This window comes from Hetaerina americana, unplaced genomic scaffold (assembly GCF_022747635.1).
Source record: "Hetaerina americana unplaced genomic scaffold, ioHetAmer1.1.p SCAF_10, whole genome shotgun sequence".
In the NCBI taxonomy this organism is placed as follows: domain Eukaryota; kingdom Metazoa; phylum Arthropoda; class Insecta; order Odonata; family Calopterygidae; genus Hetaerina; species Hetaerina americana.
Window position 1 is genome coordinate 42,809,446 of NW_027286070.1, and position 22,451 is coordinate 42,831,896.

The window sequence follows — 22,451 nt, forward strand, 5'->3', positions numbered from 1 at the left end:
TTTTACTTTCAGTCCATTTTACTTTTTATATCCTTCTTTGCACCCACATCTCAAAAGTCTCCACTCCACGCCCACCATCTTGATTCAATGACCAAATTCCTGGGACATGCAAAACCATGCTCCATACCGAATTTTTCGCTTGCCTTTCCTTAACCTCCTTTCAGTCATCAATTCCCTCCTTCTCGTGAAAGCTCCTCTGTCTAATGTAATATTTCTTCATATACCCCTAATACTGTGACTGTCTTGATCCAAACACTTCCAAGATGCATAAACTATTCCTCTAGCTCTATGTTGAGGGAGCGAATCATTTCACACCATATTTCAAACAATTAGAAATATTTAATGTTTCTGAAATGATTCTAAAGATTCTCCTGCTCATGTAAAGAATGATGATGGACCTAATCCGAGTAAAATAGCAGATATGTTTCAGAGATTTAACATCAGATTCGTAAGCACACATTCCCAATCCCTATGGGGAACCTCTGGATACTGCTGTAAACAAAGAGGCTGGTGGATTTACAATAACACCTGATTCATCCACCAAATGGCGGTGCATTGAAATTTCTGGTCATTTGATATGAGCCATAGCATAAAAATTGATTTAAAAGTGCTCTCAATATTTAAAAAATAACTGAGAAAGTGTAATTCTATGCTAACAACGTTTACACTTTTGCTAACTATATATTGATAGTCCCCTGAAGAAAAACTTTTGAAAAACATGCTTAGATACAGACTTTTGAAGACATCAGGAAATTTTTCAAGCTTATAATAAGGAACTTAGTATCATTTTTCTTTAATCCAATAAATACTTTATTTAGAAATGAAGAATCATATAACAAACCAAAAAATCTCTAACACTGTACATAGTAATTTTCACTCCAGCGTACTCTCATCACATAATGGATAATGATTGATCAAAAAAAAAATTCAAAGAAGTCAATGGTGAATGGAAAATGATCATCTTGATATTCCTTTTTCTTAATGATTCATTATTTTCTCATTGGAAAATTCAAGAATAATAGAATATGGATTATGAATGTGCACAATTTTCTGCAGATAAAGTCAAGATGCAATTTTGACAAATGCAGCAAAAATGGTGGTCAGATGGAAAAATCAGCTAATTTAGTCCTCTTTTCACGTAGCTATTTCCTGCCCAAGAAGCGAGAGCTGAAAATAATAAAATATAATTATTAATAAAATAAAATTATAATCAATGAATTATAATAAAGACATGTGCAATCAACTAAACACCAGTCTGATACTAAGAAAGTGACCAGATAATAATTTAATATAATACTCATATTACAGGCATAATTCTGATTACTCTATTAAATTGGATATTTGCCTCCTTAACTATGAATTTAGATTGAGAAAATTGACAGCAGCAGTATTAAACAGCTATAAACCATTGAATCTACAAAGAGTTTTTAATTGAATTAAACAAGCCATTCTGATATCATGAAAAGACAAATAATATAAGAAATTAATTTTTGGTCAAAAAGATCTGAATATCAATACAAGTTAGAAAAAATATCAGTTCTAAGTTTTCCAATTTAAACATTTCCGGTAATATCACAAATTACAGCAGTGTTGACAGCAAGTACAGTAAAAATTCTATATACAGTAACATAATCATGAGGGAAGGCATAAACCTGGAAAACATTTAAATATCTCGGCATTGCATGCTGAACCTTAGTAAATTCTGTTTGAGATTTAGAAAAAACATTATTCAATCCAGTTTCTGTGCATGTATTGAATAATGCTCACAACAGATGAAAACATGGTTCTTCACTAACACATTCCCATATAGCCTTCTCATCAACATATTAAGGGTGAAAACTTGAAAGGAGGAATGCTTTTCTAGCCGAGTACCTTATTTTATATAGTGAGTTTTATAAAGCAGTAAATATGGTCATTAGAATTAATATCAAATGCCAGTCTGTTTGCCAGGGGCAAGTTTCATCAGAACTGTATTCTCATTTGGCAGGAAAGAAGGGACTGATATTGACTTTCACCCAGACATGTAGGCTTCCCTTAACTTGTATACTACGATTGTTTGACTCATTTTTGTACTGAAGACATGTTTCCGGGAACTGAATAGCATATAACTGTCTTTCACCTTAACTGGTTGAACTTCCCAGTGATTGCTATACTTCATGATTGAGTTATGAAGCAAAGGTTTTCTTCCTTTAACAGCAAGTTACAGAAGATAATAGGTACCTTGTGTAGTTCATGCCCAGGTGTATGTCTACACCTGGAAGGTATTAATCCCTAAGATTCATTTGGGAAGCAATAGAAATTTCTGAGCATCCCAAAAATGTCAACAGGGAATGCAGTAACAACCTCCTGGAAATTCTTTTAGAAAAAAATCACAATTTGCTGACATAAGAGCAATGAAAAACAAATCAATCAGACTGGAGGATGTCATATGAAAGGGGAGATCCTCGTATTATGTGCATTTCCAGCATCAACCACTTTTGATCTGAAGATGCTGACTGCAATACCAACAACTCTAGAAAATTAATCTAAGCAAAATATAGCTTGAAGACAAGAATCTTCTAATGTAGCACTCCTAAGAAGCTGCCATACATATGCTCATACTGTCAACTAGATAATGCACTTAGAAATTGAGTATCCATGTCTTTCCCAACCAAACTTATAATACACTCAAACACTCCTTTATAATATTTTATTGTAGAACATTACCACAGCCGTGAAACAATGAATGGACATTCATATGGGCCTACAAGCCTGGGTGGACATCATTCAGCCCAAATTGATACCAATGGACAAATGTATTCTTTGGATTGAACTCTGGTGGAAATAACATCTATAAAATACGGAACATTACTATTTTTTTAATATACTGAATTTATTCTCGCCAATCACTACTGACATATTAATACCAATTTTTCTACCAGTTTCACTAAAGGCTCAACATTGAACTTATAAAATTTCCATCACTTTGCAACCTAAAAAATACAGTCCCCAACCTTTGAGATACTCAATGTCACAACTCAGCATTAACATGAATATATGCTTACAAATATCTAACTCTAATGGAAGTTTCTCTAATATATTTGAAAGCACGAGGGCTAAGAGAGAATGCATCAAATGATGAAAAGTGCAAAAAGACTTTGAGAAGTACTCATAAGTAATGATTTAGCTCATCATTGGATACATTCAAAACAAAGAGAGAAGCTAGGAAGAAATCCACTTGCTCTAATGAGTTCCAGGAAAAAATAAACCACAAGAATGTGTGTGACATATGCTAAGGTCATTTCAATGAAGCACAACCAGTTTTTGTTTATACTTAATCATGAATCTACTTTTGGCAGGTATTCTCCCTTGTTAATTTATGGCTAACAATAATCATTGCACACTGAAGGTCCTGCTTCTAATCCAAACTCATAATTAGTCCAATACAAAGAGAAACCATTAATTTATAATCATTTATTACCTGTTTAAGAAAATCTCTGGCATTAGTCAAAGTGGAAGATCCATATATTACCCTCTTCTTTCCTTGGGACGCCTTACCCTGCAAAAGATTGAAAAAAGAAATTTTATCAATGTTGGAGCCAAATTTGATGCCCTGCAAATCAACATAATAAACACTATAGAGAGCAGGGATGTAATCATAAATTAAAGGTCAGAAATTTTCAAGGTGCACAATGATCAAGCCACAATAACCATAAATTTGTTCTCTGGGCAAATCCTTTTAAATTTATAATTGCCCATTTCTCTGAATAGAAAATGATTCTATTAAAGAGCAACATTTGCTTTGAGGAAACAGTAATGGAAAAATTATTTTTGAATTTTGAACAAATCAGTCATTTTCTAGCATTTATTTTTAAATCATAATGGTGAAGCTTTGCACACCTCTGGTCAAGGTAGATATGTTTAAACATTCAAATATATTTTAAATTACCTTATCATAATAATATGAGGACATATGAGGGAAAATTAATCATTCATTTTGTTACTAGGAGCCAGACAAGAATGATAGAAATCCTATTGCATTTTTTCATCAACAGTAAAATTGAAAGAACATAATTTGGAAAAAAAATAAGTTGGAACACCTTTTAGAAGCATTCTTTAGTAGATAGAACCTTAACCATTGCAATAGAGATTTGAATTAAAAATGTGTGTAAATTAACATAATTTGTTTAATCCACTCTTAGTACAGCTATTGCAAGCATAATTATGCTGGAAACAATGACATAAATTATATGATACCTACAGATCCTTGAAGTATTACCGAGGACAATAGTTAATCCTCTTAGTGATAACTTCTTTTACATTTTCAAACATATTTCTTCACTTGCCTTAAGGGCTTCCGAAGCTAACATATTATCTCCTCAAGGTAAACCATTCTGTGAGATCTTCTCACAGCCCATTGCCCACTGCTGATTCCAAATAAGAGCGGCATTTAATGTGTATGCTAGGCTGTTAGTAACTCACCTTAGTGTAATCAACTAAATTTTGATACTCAATGTAGTTCCCTCCTCCCACTATGAAAACGATAGCCTCTTGGAATGGTGAACGATTTTTGGGAATTTGAGAGCTATCCACAGCCTTAGGTTGCCTTGGATCAAAATATCTATAATCTTCTGTTTCTTGAGTGGATTTCATTTCCATTAGCTCATCAACAATCCTGGTGACCGGTAAATCCTGAAGCAATAAATAGGTAATTAGTTGCATCTACAGACAACCTGAAATATGCCATTACGCTGAATTGCACAGCAGTAATAGGTAATCAGGACATCTAATCCTGAACATCCTGAAAGAATACAATTTGCTTATATATTACTGTGTTTGACATAGTAACATTACCTATTTGTACAAAATTTATATCTTGAGACAAGGAGTGAGATAGTAGGAGAGACTGTCTGTCCTATTCTACTAAATTCAGATGCTTATCTGAATCAACAAAAAACAACTTGTACGTCAAGCTGCTCCCAAGCTGTACGTTGTACAGCTTACAAAATCAACTTGTATGTCAAGTGGGAATTCTTCTTTATTGTGCTCCAATTTTTAAATTTGCTGTAGAATTATTACTCACTGATACACTGAAAAGTATTTATCATGAAATTCCCAAACCAACCAAGGACCAAAATGAATTTATTTCATATTTATCCAAGATAGGCATAACACATATTTCTTCCCACATTCTGTGGAGCAGGCATAATCTTTTTGGCATTCATCCATAAGCACAATATACCTCCCATCTTGTTATCCTAAATGAGCAATAAACTGATTTAAATACCTACTCCAAATAAACAGTAATATTATTCATATGTAATCCATAAATTGCCTTAAAGCATGTCACATACTCTCAGAATGACATCTGTTATCTTTGAATTAGCTGGGTCTGTCGAAGAGAATTGAAAGTAAGACTGTGTAGTGAGTTTAAAAATGAATATAATTGGAAAGTGAATTGCTTTCTACATCTTAGTAGAAGGCTTGTCGAAGATAGTTAAAGGCACTACGTGGAGTATATAAAAAAATGAGAGTATGTCTAAGGCAGCAAAGATGATAGTGCATTAAAGTGCACTACTCCCAGCATTACTGTTTGGATAAAAAACAAGGGTATGCCAGGACAAGGATAAATGGCGACTAAATGTGACAGGTATTGAGGAGTGTCTGCGGTAAAAACAGAAGAGATCGCACAAGTGGCAAATAACAGATAAAAGAGTGTGGATTGGATATGTATGAAAAATGAGTAAATGGTATGAGAGGAAGTAATAGGCTGAGAAAGTAACAGAAAAAGCAAAATATTCCAAATACAAATACTTAGCACTTACAAAAAGTGAACTTTTTAGATAGAACTTCGAAAATGTGTTTAATGAAAGGGGAAAGAGTCTTTTCTTCTCACATACCAAAAGTGAATGAAAAGATTTTGATACCAACAATTCTCTCGTGACATGAGCCCTAAAGTTTTTCGGACATTACTCCATGAAATGGCTACAAAAATCTTCACCTAAAAAAACTGTGTTCTCACTGAATGCCAAAAATATTTACAGACAAATAAAGAGTAAACAGTTTTGGATGTACACTGATTAATCTGGATTAGAACTAAGACACAAGAGAGAAGTTTTTCAGCCCAACTGTGGGTAATAAGACATGGGTACTACAATTAACCCCAACATATAGGCACAAGTCTTTCCAATGGAAGCATACACTTTTACCTATGGTGAAAAAAATGCAAACGAGCAATATCAATGTGAGAGGTCTTCATAGACCATTACCTTAGGCAGAAAGATATTTAAATGGTTGCTTTGAATCCATAATGCATTACCATACACACTTTTGCCTATTTTAATGCTGTGAACTACTTCCTGAGCATCACCAGCAATAAAGAGAAATAGATGTGAGAAGCTCAATTGGGGAGTTGTGTTGCCCTTCAACAATGCTAAATCACATTGTAATGCATAACTTGAATGCTGATTTAAAAGGGATCAAAGAAACTACTGACCATTCAGACCACACTGGGCACCAAATTATTATCATTTCTTTCTTCAATTAGTTTTCTGCTGATCAGTACTTCAATGGTGGTGAACAGCTAGGGGGAGGAAGTTCAGCAGTTCAATTCCCTCGTGGTCAATTTCTAAGAGGAGGAAATTCAGAACCTTGTGCCAAGATATGACAAATGTCATTATATCAAAGGATACCCTGTTATGAAGTTGTTTAAGGTAGACATATTCAGCAAAAATGAAATTATTTCTTAAAAATTTATATTTATTCTATTGCCAAATAGTACTTGCTTGCTGGACACGACATTTTGTCTACATTTCCCACAAACCACATTTGTTATATAATTGGTAAATATTAGGAAAATCAATTCATCCACTGAGATTTACGCAAGGATGATTAATGACACTAAAGAAGGGCGAGCAATACATGAAGTTTACCATCATTATAATATAGTGGCAGAAATTAAAATATGAAATCACCATTGGCTTTGGTTTGGCATGTGGTAATTTAAATTATACATCAATATTTAAACAGTTATCATTTTCTACAATGGCTAAGGAATTGTTTTCAAGCATAATATTTGCAAATAGTTATACTTTACGCACCAGATATGGTAAATTCTAAAAACTTTAAGTTTTAAGACTTCACTTCATTGAAGTTGTCCAGAAGGAACGTGAAACTTATCCACAGAATTTTACTGTCATGCTACTTCCCCAAGATATAAGATTCCCCTTGTACAGTGCCCCACTCCCAACCCTCATCTACATAGTCACCCATCTACCTGCCTTCTAGCCACTGTGATGCCAAAATGAAATTGTACCAATGTACCAATTAACACCAACACTGATTCTGGCTTGTGTACTATGTGCCCCCACCCTTGTATTCTTTGTACCTGATGAGGCTGAACTCTGGTGAAATGTGTCATACCAAATGGTAAATTTCTGCGGCAAAGTACATTGTTTCTTTTGTTATTATGGATCGAAAATTCTTTTTTTTCACATAATATTAACTTGACATAATCAGTGTAATATACTGTACAACGATTTAATTTTAAGTGGTTCTAAAATTTCATGGAATTGTAGCATATAATGTAATACTTCAGAACTTCTTTAACACAGCTACGAGATTGCACACTATAAATATTGTATTGTCTCACAATGCTCATGATGCTACCAAAGAAAATTATTATTTGGGAGTCTTACTGACATAACATTGACCTAACCCTCAAAATCTGACAAGTGGATGGTGATCTAAAAAAACCCTGCGGAAGTTTGTATCACAAGGTGGCTGTAACTGTGGGAAAAGAACACATAAAATTTGGAGTGCCACCTACATTATTGATGAAAAATATTAATTAATTTTTCAGATTAATTTTGTGCTCAGGATATAGTTTTCCCTTCATTCTGCAGACTTCATTATTCAATCAAATTTGTACAAATCCATCAACGCTATCACTCTACAAAGGTGGTCCCATAAGTCCCTGGCCTGACCTAGAGATGGTGGTAATTGTTTGAAAAATATCACTGTATTAGAAAGTATGCAATCTATATAGCATATGCTTCTAGTTTGAAGACACTGCGTTGTTTAGTAATTGTTTAGCAGCCATCAAGAGTGAACGTTTTCAGTGAATTTGTGAAAATGGAGAAAATTGGTCATTGTTATGTGATACAATACTTTTATTTGAAAGGCCTCAGCCCAACCAATACAAAAGCTGAACTGTATTCTACTCCGAATGAGTCTGCTCTTTCGTTTACAACAGTAATATATTGGGTAGCAGAGTTTAAATGAGGCTGTACGAGCTGTCAAGATGAGCATCGCATTGGTCGACCAAATGAGGTGATAACTCCAAAAACGATGAAGAAAATTGACAAAGTGATACTGGATGATCGTCAACTGAAAGTGTTCGAGCTTGCAAAGAGTAGAAATTTCAAAAAGTGTGGTGCACATTGCATATTAACTGAAAATTTGAACATGAGAAAGTTTGCTCACACTCAAGCAAAACCAGTGTTGTGAAGATGTTTCAATTGAGTGTTTAGCAAAGTTTCACAGCAACAAAGTAGAATTTTTGCGCCGCGCTGAGTTTTCTACCACGCTCCTTTTCCTGTATTTGTAAACCATCTCAGTTTATTACTTAACTCAAAATTCCTTCTACCTAACTCTACGTTTACGTTCTTCCATTTTCTTCTCTCATCTATCAGCCTTCCCAGTCATCTCGTTCATGCACGGTGGACTTCGAGGCTGCTCATATCCAAACTAAAGAATGGGTCACGTGCAGGTTTGTTCACTGTTGAAGTTGTTTTAACAGAAAGGAGATGGTTTCATTCAAAGGTTATCACTGAAGATGAAACTTGGCAATGTAATTTTGATTCTGAAAGGAAATAGTGAAGCTCTGCATGGAAATCTTTGGCATCACCAATACCAAAATATGCCAAAGTGGTAGGAAAATTAAGGTCTTATCTCTTTTTAAAATTCAGGGAATGGTATATCAGCAAGTCATACCAGCACACATAACTAAAAATGAAGCATATTACAGGGATGTACTGAAAATTCTCACACAATCAAAAATACTGTTGCAGAATACCTCAGGAAAATCAATGTGAAGTGTGTTCCTCATCTTCCATACACTGCATATTTAGCCCCACGTGACTTTTTTCTCCTCCCCAATGCAAAGAAATACCTTCACGTAAAGCATTTTTTACCATCGGGAATGGTTATAGGTGAACTGAACATTTTCAAATTGCTACGGCTACTGCTGGTCCAATACTAGAGTCAAATCATTGAAACTTAAACCACACATAAATTTAAAAATATTATACAACATTAAATGTTAGCCCAATAAATTACGCAAATAAAAAATTCATGATCACTCTATTGAACAAACCTCAACCAAACACAAAAACTTAAAGAAACTGAATTCTGAGGTACTCATTCATCATTACCCATAACATGATCACTCTATTGAACAAACCTCAACCAAACACAAAAACTTAAAGAAACTGAATTCTGAGGTACTCATTCATCATTACCCATACACTCGCAGATCTTATTCCTGGGGATGAAATTCTTTGAATTAGACTGAACAAACAACTCAAGCCATTGCATCTCTTAGATTTAATCCTTGATACACACACTGATCTGATGAAATCGCCTCCTTAACATCCTTACTAGATTGAAGTCATTGAAGACATGGGTGATAAAACTTGAGGATGTTAGATCACCAGCAGAAGAGAAATAGAACACTTTCATTTATTTTTTAATGATTAATGAAGCAAACTGGAAAATCTTACAAAAAATTACTAACTTAGCCTTCCTTTATAACACAGGAGACACCTTTAGATTCCTGTCGTGTTGAAGAGGATAAAAGTAATGACCCTTAATAATTTTTCAGGGAGTTTTATTATATTCTCGGAAATCTCCAGGCTTTGCATACCCCCAAGTGAGTTCTCTGACATTTCCAGATAGGTGGAAGCCCTGCATATGTATTTATGTTATATCCCCTCCTCGTAGCCTCTCCTTAAATTTTAAAGACTCTTTCAATTTTGATTTTTCTCACATAATTTCCCCTTTGAAAGAAAGCCTGCTTAAGAACCCAATCTATCGCCTATTAATGATACCATTGATTACCATTTTTGTTTTATTATGAAAGAAGTAATCCAGAAACTGAATAGATAACTTTTTTGTGAGTTATTTCAAGGTGACTGTCAGATGGTGGGGAAATTGCAATAAATACATTCACTACAACTTTCCAAATGATTGTGGCTAAGAGTAAATCATTCTCATCTTTAAAATTCTGGAAAGAATCCATAATTACTTTGATACTGCAAAGACCAAAATGAAAAGTTAATAAAAAACCAGAATATCGATGACTTCTACATTTGATGTGTTGGATTCATTCTAACGTAGAAAAAAGTGCAGGACTATGTTACAAAACGAAAGGAAAACAGAAGTCGTGAATCTCAGCATTATTGAAGTGACAAATAAATGCATTTCAAAAATGGACTTCTTTCTCATTCAAGGGTTAGTTATCACTCTTGATGAGTTTGCCAGGAATATTTCAGTTAGTCCTCCTTTGGTAAATAAGAATACAAATCCTAGCGTAAAGAGTAGAGAAGGTCAACAATTAAATTGGGTGCCATGTAAGGTTGTTAGTCATCTGAAGATCTAAATTCCCGTTGGAACTGCGATTACCATTGTTACTGAGGTGAAGCATGCCCGTGTATCTACATCTACTCCTACAGTGAATATCTGATGGGCTCAACCACAAATCCTAGGATTCCAATTGAAATTATAACGTTAATTATTCCCAATGCTCTGAATGCTTCCTTTTTTCCACTTTTTTGTGCATTAATAAGAGAAATTATTCCAAATCCTGATAAGATTAAAATGTGAACTTCAGGATGGCCAAAGAATCAGAATAAGTGTTGATACAAGATAGGATCTCCTCCTCCAGCTGGATAGAAGAATAATGTATTAACATATCGGTCCATTCATAATATTTTAATAGCCCCTGCTAGTACAGGCATTTACAGTATTAGTAGGATGGCTGTAATTACTACGGCTCATACAAAGAGTGGTACTTGGTCTAATTTAATCCTAAGTGTTTTTGCATTGATTGTTGTTGCGATTTAGAAATGACAATTTTGATGATTCTTATTAACTTTTGAACAAATCAAAGTTTTATTAAATAACATGCTAAGGCTAAAATTATTTTTTTTAAATAAAAGTAATCATAAAGTCCATCCATGCTAATTTTCTTTATTATATTTTGGAAAATTATTTTTGAGCAATTATAGTAACTACCAAATAAGAGCAAATAGAAACAATAATTAGTAGCTACAAAAAAATGAATAAAATGAAATAACAATTCCTTTAAGAATTTGAAGATTATACTTACATGCTTTTTTAGAACAAGATTTTTCACGCCTTCCATCACAAATGAGGATCCTTGGCTCATGAGTTTAGAAAACATGCTCACAGTTTTTGTACCAGCTCCAACATAGTGATTTTGAGTTGCAGCCATTTTAGTGTATGCTCTGAAATTTTATTCTTTAAATTAGAAATGTAATAACTTTTAAATTGCAGTTACATTTTACATAATGCATGGCTTTAATGCCAATACAATTGACCATTATCTCTATTAAACAATATATGCTACATATTACTCTTAGCCCACCTTTTTTCTTTAAATCAGTTTTTTAAGCCAGTTCCCATATTATATTATTTTACAAGCTAGCATTTTGCTACACTACAGGTCTAAATATTAAAACAGGTTTAAATATTAATAGGAACAGTGAGTATAGGAGGCCAGATCTCCTCAAATTTCTGCAAGCATATAATGTTAATTGAGAAGATTCAGAGAACACAATCCAACATGGAGAGATATCCCTAATATGAATGAAAAACACCCTGAAAAAAAATCAAAGGGGATCATTCACCCTCTGTTCACGAGTACCGGCGCTTGCCTAGCTATCTTCCTTCCCCTAAATTTAAAAAAAGTATATTCAATGCTAGTGAGGGAATTGAATCTATAATTAACTTTGGCTGTTAAGAAGTCTTAGACAGATTTTTAATGTTGCTAAGACAGGGAGGTGAAAAAATGATAATAGGAAAGCACCAAGTCAGGGGAATACCATGACTTGGCACCTTCTGATTATCATCTTTTCACCTCCATGAAGATACAATGGGTAGTTCAAAACATCCCAACCAAATGAGTTCAAGAGCGTCTTGGTGGCTAAGGCTGTGTGTGGACAGGCGTTGCCATGAAACAAGCAAACTCCTCTCACCAGCATTTCCCTCCTGTATTATTTGGTCCTTTTTGAGTTTTATAGGGTCTCACAATATCGCTGTGCTTTAATTGTCTACCGCTGAGGCAGATATGCAACCAAAATAAAGCTTTTTTGGTCCCAAAACACTTAGGCCATGATTTTTTGCTTAAAATTGTGGTTTTGTATTTTTTGGGAGATGGGAAATTGTTGTGATGCCACTGTGACAAATATCTTTTTGTCTCAGGCATGTAATGAGCCACCCACATTTCACCTCCAGTCACAATAGAGCTCAGAAAATCCTCGCCTTCCAATTCAAGTCGCTCAAGAAACTTGCGGGTGTTGCTGATCCAATTTTTCTTGTGCTGCTCAGTCAGCTGTTTTGGAACCCATCTTGTGCACAGTTTCTAGTATCCCAGCATTGCTGCGAGTGCCTTGTATAAGGGAGTTCTCAAGAGTTGCGGAAACATCACAGAAATCTGATTCAATGACAATCGCTGATCTTCACAAACAGTTTCCTTGAAGTTTTGAACCAACTCATCAGTCAAAATGGAAGTCTTCCACTCCTCTGTTCATCGTGAGCATTTGTTCTGTCTCAACTATACTCCTTACACCACTTAAACTCACTCGTTCTTTTCATAATGCCTTTTCCGTAAACCAATTTGATTCATGAAACAATTTTGGTTGGTGTTATTCCTTCCACGAGCAGGAAGCAGATCATCAGCATGTGGCTCGTACTTGGCGGGATATCTTGCCAACATCTTTCATGCAACTGGACACCACAACGTAAGTTTACATACGACAGTGTTCCTGTGATGCTTGCTCTGGTCAGGAGATCCCCCTCTACCCCTCAGTGTTACCAACCCTCAAGAAACAAAAACCACAGCCCATGAAGGTCACAGTACCCTTACTTTCTTAACACACCTCATACTTACAATGAAACATAATCCTTAAAAATATAAATAGAAAATGGATAACATAATAGAAAAAGTGAAAACAATACCTAGTTCCCGTAAGAGGACTATCAAGCAAGAGATATCCGAGTGCCAAGTGACCTTTCAATAAATGACTCATCATAAGGAAGGAAGAATATCATTTGCCTGAAGGGCATAAGTTTAAAAAGAATTAGAGAGCAAAACATTTTTATTTGGTTGAAATTAGCTTTATCCTCTCCACCAAGCCCAAAAATCAGCTGGCTTAGGACACTAATGAGAGTACCAATTACTTTATAATTAGGTAATCTACTGGTCAGGCAGGTTGGATGGACACAACTACCAAATAAATATTTTGCTTCCAACAAAACACAACCCAACATCCTACTTTACAACACGCCCCTCTTCATCTCTGTATACTTCCTCCCTCCCTTCCATCTTGTGAAGCAAGGAAGGTATCTAACAGAGAAAATGTGCGTGATATGTTTTTGGTTCCATAGATTGCAAAGAACATTGGCATATGACAAAATATATCATAACAAAACATTGACAAATAACATAAAACAAAAAAATGATATTGGTCATATAACAAAAAAATGATATTGATTAATTTTCATTCTGACGGGGAAATGACACATATTGCACACAACAAAACTTATTCAGAGGTTTCATGGAACAAACACTAGACGGCCAAACAAAATATTTTGTTAAAAAAATGTGTTCAAGGTTACTTACTTCCATCTTTTAATGTAATTCAATGGTGATAGATCACAGCCAGCATTTTGAAGAGCAGCAGCATAGCGATCAAATTCAGCCTAGAGGAATATGAAATATTCTTTAATTAGTCACAACAAATGATGCCTTAATGTTTTGAGATAATTGCCAGTTTATAAAAGGAGTCAGACATTATTGGACAATACGTACTTCTGATACTGAAGGTGCGCAGATGTAAAAAACCAGAAAGAGTCTCATTTTGTCTTCAGGAGTACTTGAATCTGTATCCGATAGCATTTCCATAATACTCTTATCAAGGGTGGCCTTGCTCATAATCTTCTCCTCAAATTCAAAGAAGGTGTCCAATCTCCTCGTTTTTATATGATTTAGTATTGCTGGAATTAAAATGAAAATCAGAAAAAGATTCCAAAGGAATTTTATTAGTCATATTTCCCAAACAAAAATATCTATAAGATTACTAAATATTACATGCATCTGATCCCCAAGTTTTGGACAAAATACATCTCTGACGATGTCTTTATGTGGGATTTGTATATATTTGGATCCCTTACGTACACTGGAGTATAATTATAACATCAATACTATAATTCCCCATATATAAAAATAGAGATATCATTATTAAATGTTAAATGGACCTCTAATTTTGGCCAAATGGGAATATTATTTCTCGGAAGATTTTAATGGCCAATGAAAGCTATTGAACATTAGAAAACTTGGAAGAAATGAAATCGCTCTAGGTGACTAGGATGAAATAGACTCAAAAAATTAAATACATTAAAATGAAAGTGATACCCTACTTAACCAACATAAAGCATACATATGCTGCACTACATAGCTGCTAATGCCATGAACATGTAGGTTTTATCATTGCATATAAAAAAATGTATCAATCATTAATTTGATTACTTAACAATATTTTATAGTCAAGATCTTATGATCTGACAACTGTGTGCCCAACAGAATAACCCATTGGCCCCAGCATGAGGCATTTCCATCTCACTCACTCCTATAAATGCCTAATATTTATTTCAGTGGAGAACTTGCCCAAAAGAGCTCGTCAAGTGAAATCAAGCCAAGAAAAAATTAAAACATAGCTTTAAAAAACTAATTTAGGTTATTTTTGGGTACCCCCTCATAGATAGATGCATTGATGTTAGAATGGATTTTTCAACCGCGAGATCCTCCATTTAAATTTCAAAATTGCTCTGAATTTCTCCAGACCTACAGAATCAGTAGTTGTCACTTCACACATGGAATTTTTATTTAAGGTATATTATTATATGAATACCTGATTGGTAGAAGCTTCTAGATTTAATATGTATATTGAAATTAGGAATTATATACTAATTATATTTTGGCAAACGACGCCATACTTGAATATATAAGGGCACAATATTATAACTGAGAGCCATTTCATGTTATTTTTTCCAAAACCTAAATTACACATTTTACAACAAATGCAAGAATTTTACCAGTTATAAAAATTACACAATAATTCATCTTTATTTACAAAAAACTGACAAAATTCTTGCATTAGCCATTTAACATGTAATTTTGGTTTTGGAAAAAATAGCATGAAATGATTTTCAGCGGTAGTATACTGCAATTACAAACATGGGCTATTAAATCCATGAATTGCTATTCTTCATTGCATTTCACATAGCTACACTTGGTCATCACTTACTACATCAATAATAATGCACTTTAGTGTTTTAAGAGTTAAATATTCATTAATTGAGAATCATTTAACAATATATTTGTGATTCACATTGTTGAAAAAACTGCTGTTTTGTAAATGCCTAATTTTATTACAGTAGAATATATTATTGTTCTACAGAATACTTTAATATCAATTTTAAAAGTAAAAATCAGTTAAATAAAAAGTTTTAACATGCTCAGTATTGTATATTTAAACAAATATGATTTCATGTTACATTTAGATTAAAGAGTGGCAAGCAAAATTTGTCATTTTTTTGTGTTTCATGGCAAATACAATTATAAGTGAACAAATTGAGCTTTGGATATAACTCAAATCAGTATTTTTCAAAACAAAACATGTCAGACTGAATTTGACTGTCTAAAAATTAACCTGCACCATTGCCGACAAATACTTCCGCTCATACACATCAATACTGCCATTTTCAGAGCATTATTATTCATGGAGGGAAACTTTACCTGTAGCAATCGTTGTATGCATATCTATTAACCTCTTTTTCTCCATTAATTGTGGAAGTGAATTAACAGCAGATGTTAGTTTGGCAGTGGTCTCAGACACCATTGAAAAGGCTGCATCACTTTCATTATCCAAGCCCTGATAATAAATAGAAAAATACAATCTATGAGATGTAATCAAAGAAAAATTCCATTTCCAAATTAATTCATAATTGTCAAAATCTAAAAAAAATTGCCTTTTGGTTACTAAAGAGGGTTATGATTTTCATAACATTTACCACAAAGGGTGAAGATAATAAGGAACTGGAAATTAATGTAATAATATTTACTTATACTTGCGAAGATGGTAATATAGAATTCCCAATTAAATACAAAAATTGGTACTCTTAAACTATTCCTATGAAGACCTAGAACACCGAAATATCTGGATATGTATGAATGGATATCCTAACTGCCAAAATTTTATAACAAATTATCAAAATACTTTTGGGGTAAGTCAAGTAGTAAAATTTTGACTGTTTATGGGTGAAATTATAAAGGCAGGTGACAATAAAAATATGTACAAACATAGAATCTACGCTTTAATAATTTCTTAAATTCTTAGACATGTAATTAGATGATTGAAAGATCAGAATTCAGTAGTATCCACTCTTGAAAACTAGACACTTAAGGCACACTGTTTTACTGAATTCACCATGTCTTTCCTTCCCACCCCTATAAAATGAGGTTTCCAGAAATTGCCACTTCACAATTGGAAAGAGGCCTTTAATGCTAGGGATTCATACGCAGCGATAAATAAGATTCTCAAAAAGGAATGTTGAAAAAGGCATGAAAGAAATGAAGGAATTAGGGAGAGGGAAAGGTCATGTAGGGGCAACAAAGTAAAAAAAATCTTAGTCCTTGGTATGATAGTATCTCTGCTCTTTCCTTTGGCTATGAGATTTGTTTGTTAGCCATACCCTGCTCTCTAACATAGTGATTGATTCACCCATGCTCATTAAATGCATGGTTTCCAACCAACTTCTCTGCTTGCTTGCAATAACTGAGATCTTGCTATACCTATGTTCATAATAACATTTTCAAGTTTTTTGTAAAATTCAATTTCATGTTAATTGAACTATACTCTATCAGAATTCCATTCTAATTTTTTTCTTTTCCCTTGAATTACAGGTTCAGAGGTTTTATAATTAAAGAAATTTTGCACTTCTCTCGTTAAAATCACTTATAATGCCTTAGCATGTGGTGTGTCTGTAGAAATGCTTCCTGCCTTTTTATTGCTGGGTATTCCCAAAGGGTATTTCTTTACAGTTTTGAAGCAGGGAGGACGAAGAAATTTATCACTAACAAACAGTAACTTTTCAGATTCTTCAGCATTGCAAGCAACCATTACAGCACTCTTTAAATTTTTTCCACCAGGACATTGCTGACATATTTTCCAGGAGGTAGCAATCAAAAAATGCCGGCTTCGCCAGCATTAAAAATGTCCTTCGTTGAAAATTCTTAAAGAGTAATTTAGCCAAAATTAAAGTTATCCACCCTGTTGTCACATATAAGGAAACTTCCTGGTTTGCCAGGACTACACTTGAATATAATTCCATTTCAAATCTTGAACCTACCAGAATTAAATTAGAAAACAATTCCCAACATGAATGTGAGAGTCCGCCTTTGCTTTTCACCAGCAACTGAAGCATTCTGGGATCTTACTAGTTTGACAAAATGATCAGTGCCTAAACCCTGGTGTTTAACTGCCTGAGGATATTTCCATTCCAATTTGCTTTCCTCAAACACAGTAGTTAATACTTCAAGTTCTGATAATTGTAGACAAAGTTTAATTTGGCATTCCAAATTCTTTGCAGATGTCAGTTCAGACTTGACATTTGTATTAACTGCTTGTAGGAGCTACAATATTTAACTTTTATAAGAATTGCATTTTGTTTACATGGCTTATTAGCCATAGGCAGATGAGCTGTAAATTTTCCACAAATTAGCATAATCCTACTAAAAATGAATACAAAAAAGGAGATCTTGGCAGCATATTATTGTAATGTTCACACACAAAAATTCTCAGCCTGAAGTATTGAATTTTATCACAGTCTAGAGGGCTAATGGGGAATAGCGGTAACCCTAGAGGAAATGACAATGTGCTTCACTTACAAAGCCTTATTTTTAATCGAAAAAAGTAAGTTTTCATAATTTGTTTATGGCAGCATAGGAGGGTATTTATGTAGCCTTCTCTCATGGGGGGTGGGGGGGGGGCTGTGAAGCCATGTAGGGAATCCCTTCACTGGTAAATGACTGGGCTCCCTGAAAGGATAGTTGAGAGGAAGTGAAGTCAGGAGATAATCTTCACTGATATCATTGGAATTTTTTTTTTTTTGAGATTTCATAGATAATTTCTGAGATAACACAGGATTGACAAACTGGTGGATTAAGCAATGCAGACAAAAACTCTATTTCATGCTATAAAAAAGAATTTGGAGAGCATTTACTATTTGAGGACCAAAAGATGTTTTCACGATACCACTGTGTTATGCCAATCATTTCATTTAAAATTAATAGATATGCATAGAAATTTATAGAAGTCATAATGGGCCATGCCTCTATTTTGTGCTAAGTGAAAATCTGTGCTGTTTTTGCATTTAGAGCTCTTCACTCTATAATGTTAAAATAAATAATGAAGTAGCATATGTGGCAATATGTGTATAATTAATAAATGGAAAAAATTGTATTAATTCCTATATTGACTTCAAAGGAAGATGTTTGCTAATTCTTGATACCTATGAAAAATCGAAAGTATGGATAAATCACCCAAATATTGCTTTCATCAGAATGATTTATTCTAATTTGTTAAAGATATATTCTGTAAAATAAAATTCTTTGTTCTCCCACACACATTTTATTATGCACAACCTAGGTTTCAACATACAAATCAAAACCTAGGTCATGAATAATAAAAGGTATGTGGAAGAACAAAGTATTTTCTTTTCCAGTATGAATCACTGCGACAAAATGAGGAGTCAATTGGGAATCAAAACTTAGCAAAATTGGAGTTATTCATGATTGGCCATGAAATGTGTGTTTCTCAAAGCAAAAAATCTTACCATTGATGCCTTAAGCATCTTAACCTCTTCTTCTGATGACCTATATTGCTCCAATTCTTCCTGAATAGCCTCAGCCACGGTGGGGAATGGACTGAAAACAATAAGCTACGTTTAATAAATAAATTACAAAAGAATGAATAATTAAATGCCACCAACTTCAACGGCTGAATATCAAATTAATTAACTGAATCATTACAATATTCAAGATATGATCTAAAAATTATACACAGAAAGACCTTGGGGTAAATATCCCTAACTAGAATGGATACTACTGAACTAAGCCCATAGCAAATATTGCTATAGGCATGAAACAATAAATCTTAGCTATAGTTAACGGTAAGGCGGGAATTGAAAATGTAAGGCTTTGTTTTCTACTGCTTAAAGGATGAAAGTTGAATCAGGTGCCAAAGGGGAAATTTTATAAATTAAATATTCCTGAAGCATAACATTCATGCTCATCCCCATAATTTAGCATTGGGAGAGTATAGCTAGTTTGGTGTAGTTAAGAAAATGGAAAGAAAGAAACTTTAAGTGCAATTCAAATTATGATACCCAAGGATTCGTACCTTAGCCAAATTCCTCACCTTGTGATTCCAGAACATTAGTCACCACAATACCAATTGGATTCAATTTTTTGGAAATACCCATAATTACACAATATTATTTTTATTTAAAATTAGCGATGATAGTAGAGAAATGTATATTGAGTATAATTTCCTCCAGTGGCAAGTTCATAAATCAGCAATGACATGAGCATTAAAATTTTTGATTTGACCATGTAAAAGAAGCATAATGGAACTCATGATTTTTTAGTTTCTTAAATGCTATTGCCCTAAGATAATAATGCTAAGACCTCTCTGACAAACCAAATTTATACTTCATTTCGGCTGCAAGATTGGAAATTTTCCATTTCAAAGCATTTATTTCTGAATGATAGAGTAAATGCAACTTCTGATGGCTAAAATATCTAATAAATAATAATACATGCAATATTACCTGCCCTTGTGAGCAACCCAAAATTTATCCCGAGAGTCCAAGTCACATGCTCTAGTTTTGGCTCGGATGGATCCACTGCCACTCGGAGGACGGCCCATTGTCTCCTCAACAACAACGCGATTTAGAGTAAGATCAAGGACATCATGGGCTAATGCTTGGTATGTCCATGTGTGATGCAAAGGAGTAGCCATGTCCATATTTCTATCCAAGATGATCAACAACGGGCGTTTATACCTGACAAAAAAAATTATATTCAATTTTTCCATAGTATACCACAACTCTGAATAGGAAAATTCCTTTTCACACCACAAATAGTTTTCACAAACACATTTATGAATCTCAATGACTTATTATCAACTACCACAGAAATTTATGTGATATAATTTCCAAAAAGAGAGACATATGAAGAGCAATTGCTTTGAATTTACAACCATTAAATCGGTATCTTTAAAAATATAAATTCAACAACTCAATCATCATTTCTAGGTCTATTTAATACATTGTGAATTCATAATAGATTGGAAAAAAGAAGCTTAAGGGTAATTCTAATCATAAAACTCTAATCATAATTTACAGGGTACTTTGAAAATGCAATCATTATGGGTCAAGCAAGAATATAGGGATAGGGATTAAGAAATGAAAGATCTTAATTGTTCTTATTCATAGTCACCCCAAATATCAAGGCAACAGACACGCCATTCATTATTTACCTAAATTGGCTTCCTTTAGTGGCATCCATTATGAAGAGATTATTCCTAGTATCTCCCAAATTTTCTCTCAGCTTTTTGTCCAACTTTTCAGCTACCATTGCTGCAGCATTATCTGGAGGACTTCTTATGTAAGGCACCGCTCCTAATGTTTAATAAATACCCAGAGAATGCAAGTAAGTTAGGAATTAAATATTTATACATTGTAAATGAATAGTAAGGTAATTTAATTTCGCAGTAATTGTGAAAATATCTACCTAATGTAGCAAAAACAGAAAATAAACTATCAACAATTGTGTCCATAATGCTTTCCATCTCAGTGTCTGCAACATCAGCTTTGTTGATGGCTAAAGTAAGTAAGGATGGATAGTAAGTGCAGTTTGTATCACTAATTCGAAATTGGAACCACATGATTTCAAAAGAATTCTCAAAAGAAGACATTTACTCACAATAATAGGAAATTGGATCACTACTCTGATGCCGCAATGTGAACATATCATCTTCCAATGATATAAAATTCAAGTATTGATCGTACACCTGTAATAACCACATTTGAAGGCTTAGTTGAGTTTGATTCTTTAAATTTTTAGTACTAACAAGAAGGTGCCATTACCTTGCTTATTTGAGATACGCAATTCGATTGTAAGGCAGCAGCTGCCAATTCTTCCAGTCTCTGGCGTGAAATTGGGGAGATGAAATTTAGGTGATAGGCATCGTACAAATTATTTTGTAAGTCTTGACCTATTCTAGCAAGGTTTTCTGCAGAAGGAAGGCAAAAGTAAACAGCTGGTACATCTGGAATTGAGTCTCGGTCAGCATGCAATTGGCTACAAAATAAAAAACCGCCATTAAAACAGTAATCTTAGTCCACAGTGACAAGTTATGTAAAACTGATCATCGCCCAACGTTAGGGCTTCGTAAAAAAATCACATAGAATTGTTTACTTACACATGCAGAGTGACTCCCATTTCCCTCAGCTCTTTCACAGATACCAAAGGAGATATTATGTCCTGACCACATCTGTCATAAATTAAAATTTTCCATACTGGCTCGGCAGCAACAACTTTAGACGCAGGCTGATTGAGGTTAAGCATTTGCTTAATAGCCTCTAAAAATTTGAAAAGTCTTACATCAAGATAAGGTACTGCATTGAAAATGCAAATCTGGAGTTTTCATAGTCCTGAATTAACATTATATACAACGGAATACAGCACATACCTATTTGCTTATCCTTCAGGGTTTCCATTCCTAATTCTTGACCTAACGTCCAAATATTAACAGAAAAATTAAATAATTGCTGATACTGACGTTTTAGATAAATAATTTACATCGGTTTACATCACGTTCATACGTGGATTACGGAACTCTGCTGTTTCGATTACCGTTTCTGTTTTGTTTCACCGTATATATTCGGCGGAAAGCAGATAGCAATTTTGAATAAAAGATTGGAGCCTGGATTTATGAACTGATGTAAGTAAGTAATGCAGTGAACAGGAACATTTCATTTGGATATAATAATTCTTTATCATTACTATTTTTTGTTTTTTTCTGCATTGATCGTATACTCCTTTA

General features: G+C 33.9%; 1 protein-coding gene across 2 annotated transcripts; it reads right to left on the reverse strand.

Annotated features, from left to right (window-relative positions):
* Positions 1–821: 821 nt before the first annotated feature.
* Slh (sec1 family domain containing Slh) lies at positions 822–22,235 on the reverse strand. 2 transcript variants are annotated; one of them, XM_071597580.1, is made up of 15 exons: positions 22,098–22,235; positions 21,828–21,987; positions 21,493–21,706; positions 21,329–21,416; positions 21,137–21,226; positions 20,883–21,024; positions 20,173–20,406; positions 19,177–19,267; positions 16,079–16,214; positions 14,093–14,277; positions 13,904–13,983; positions 11,369–11,507; positions 4,462–4,671; positions 3,461–3,538; positions 822–1,167 (listed from the first exon to the last, which is right to left on the reverse strand). In XM_071597580.1, the coding sequence occupies exons 1-15, from the start codon at positions 22,123–22,125 to the stop codon at positions 1,135–1,137; spliced, it is 1,908 nt and encodes a 635-aa protein (XP_071453681.1). In that variant the 5' UTR covers positions 22,126–22,235; the 3' UTR covers positions 822–1,134. The 2 variants fall into 2 exon arrangements, with proteins under 2 accessions (XP_071453681.1, XP_071453689.1); XM_071597588.1 differs by lacking the exons at positions 822–1,167; positions 3,461–3,538; positions 4,462–4,671 and adding an exon at positions 6,531–6,607.
* Between the last annotated feature and the right edge of the window lie 216 nt (positions 22,236–22,451).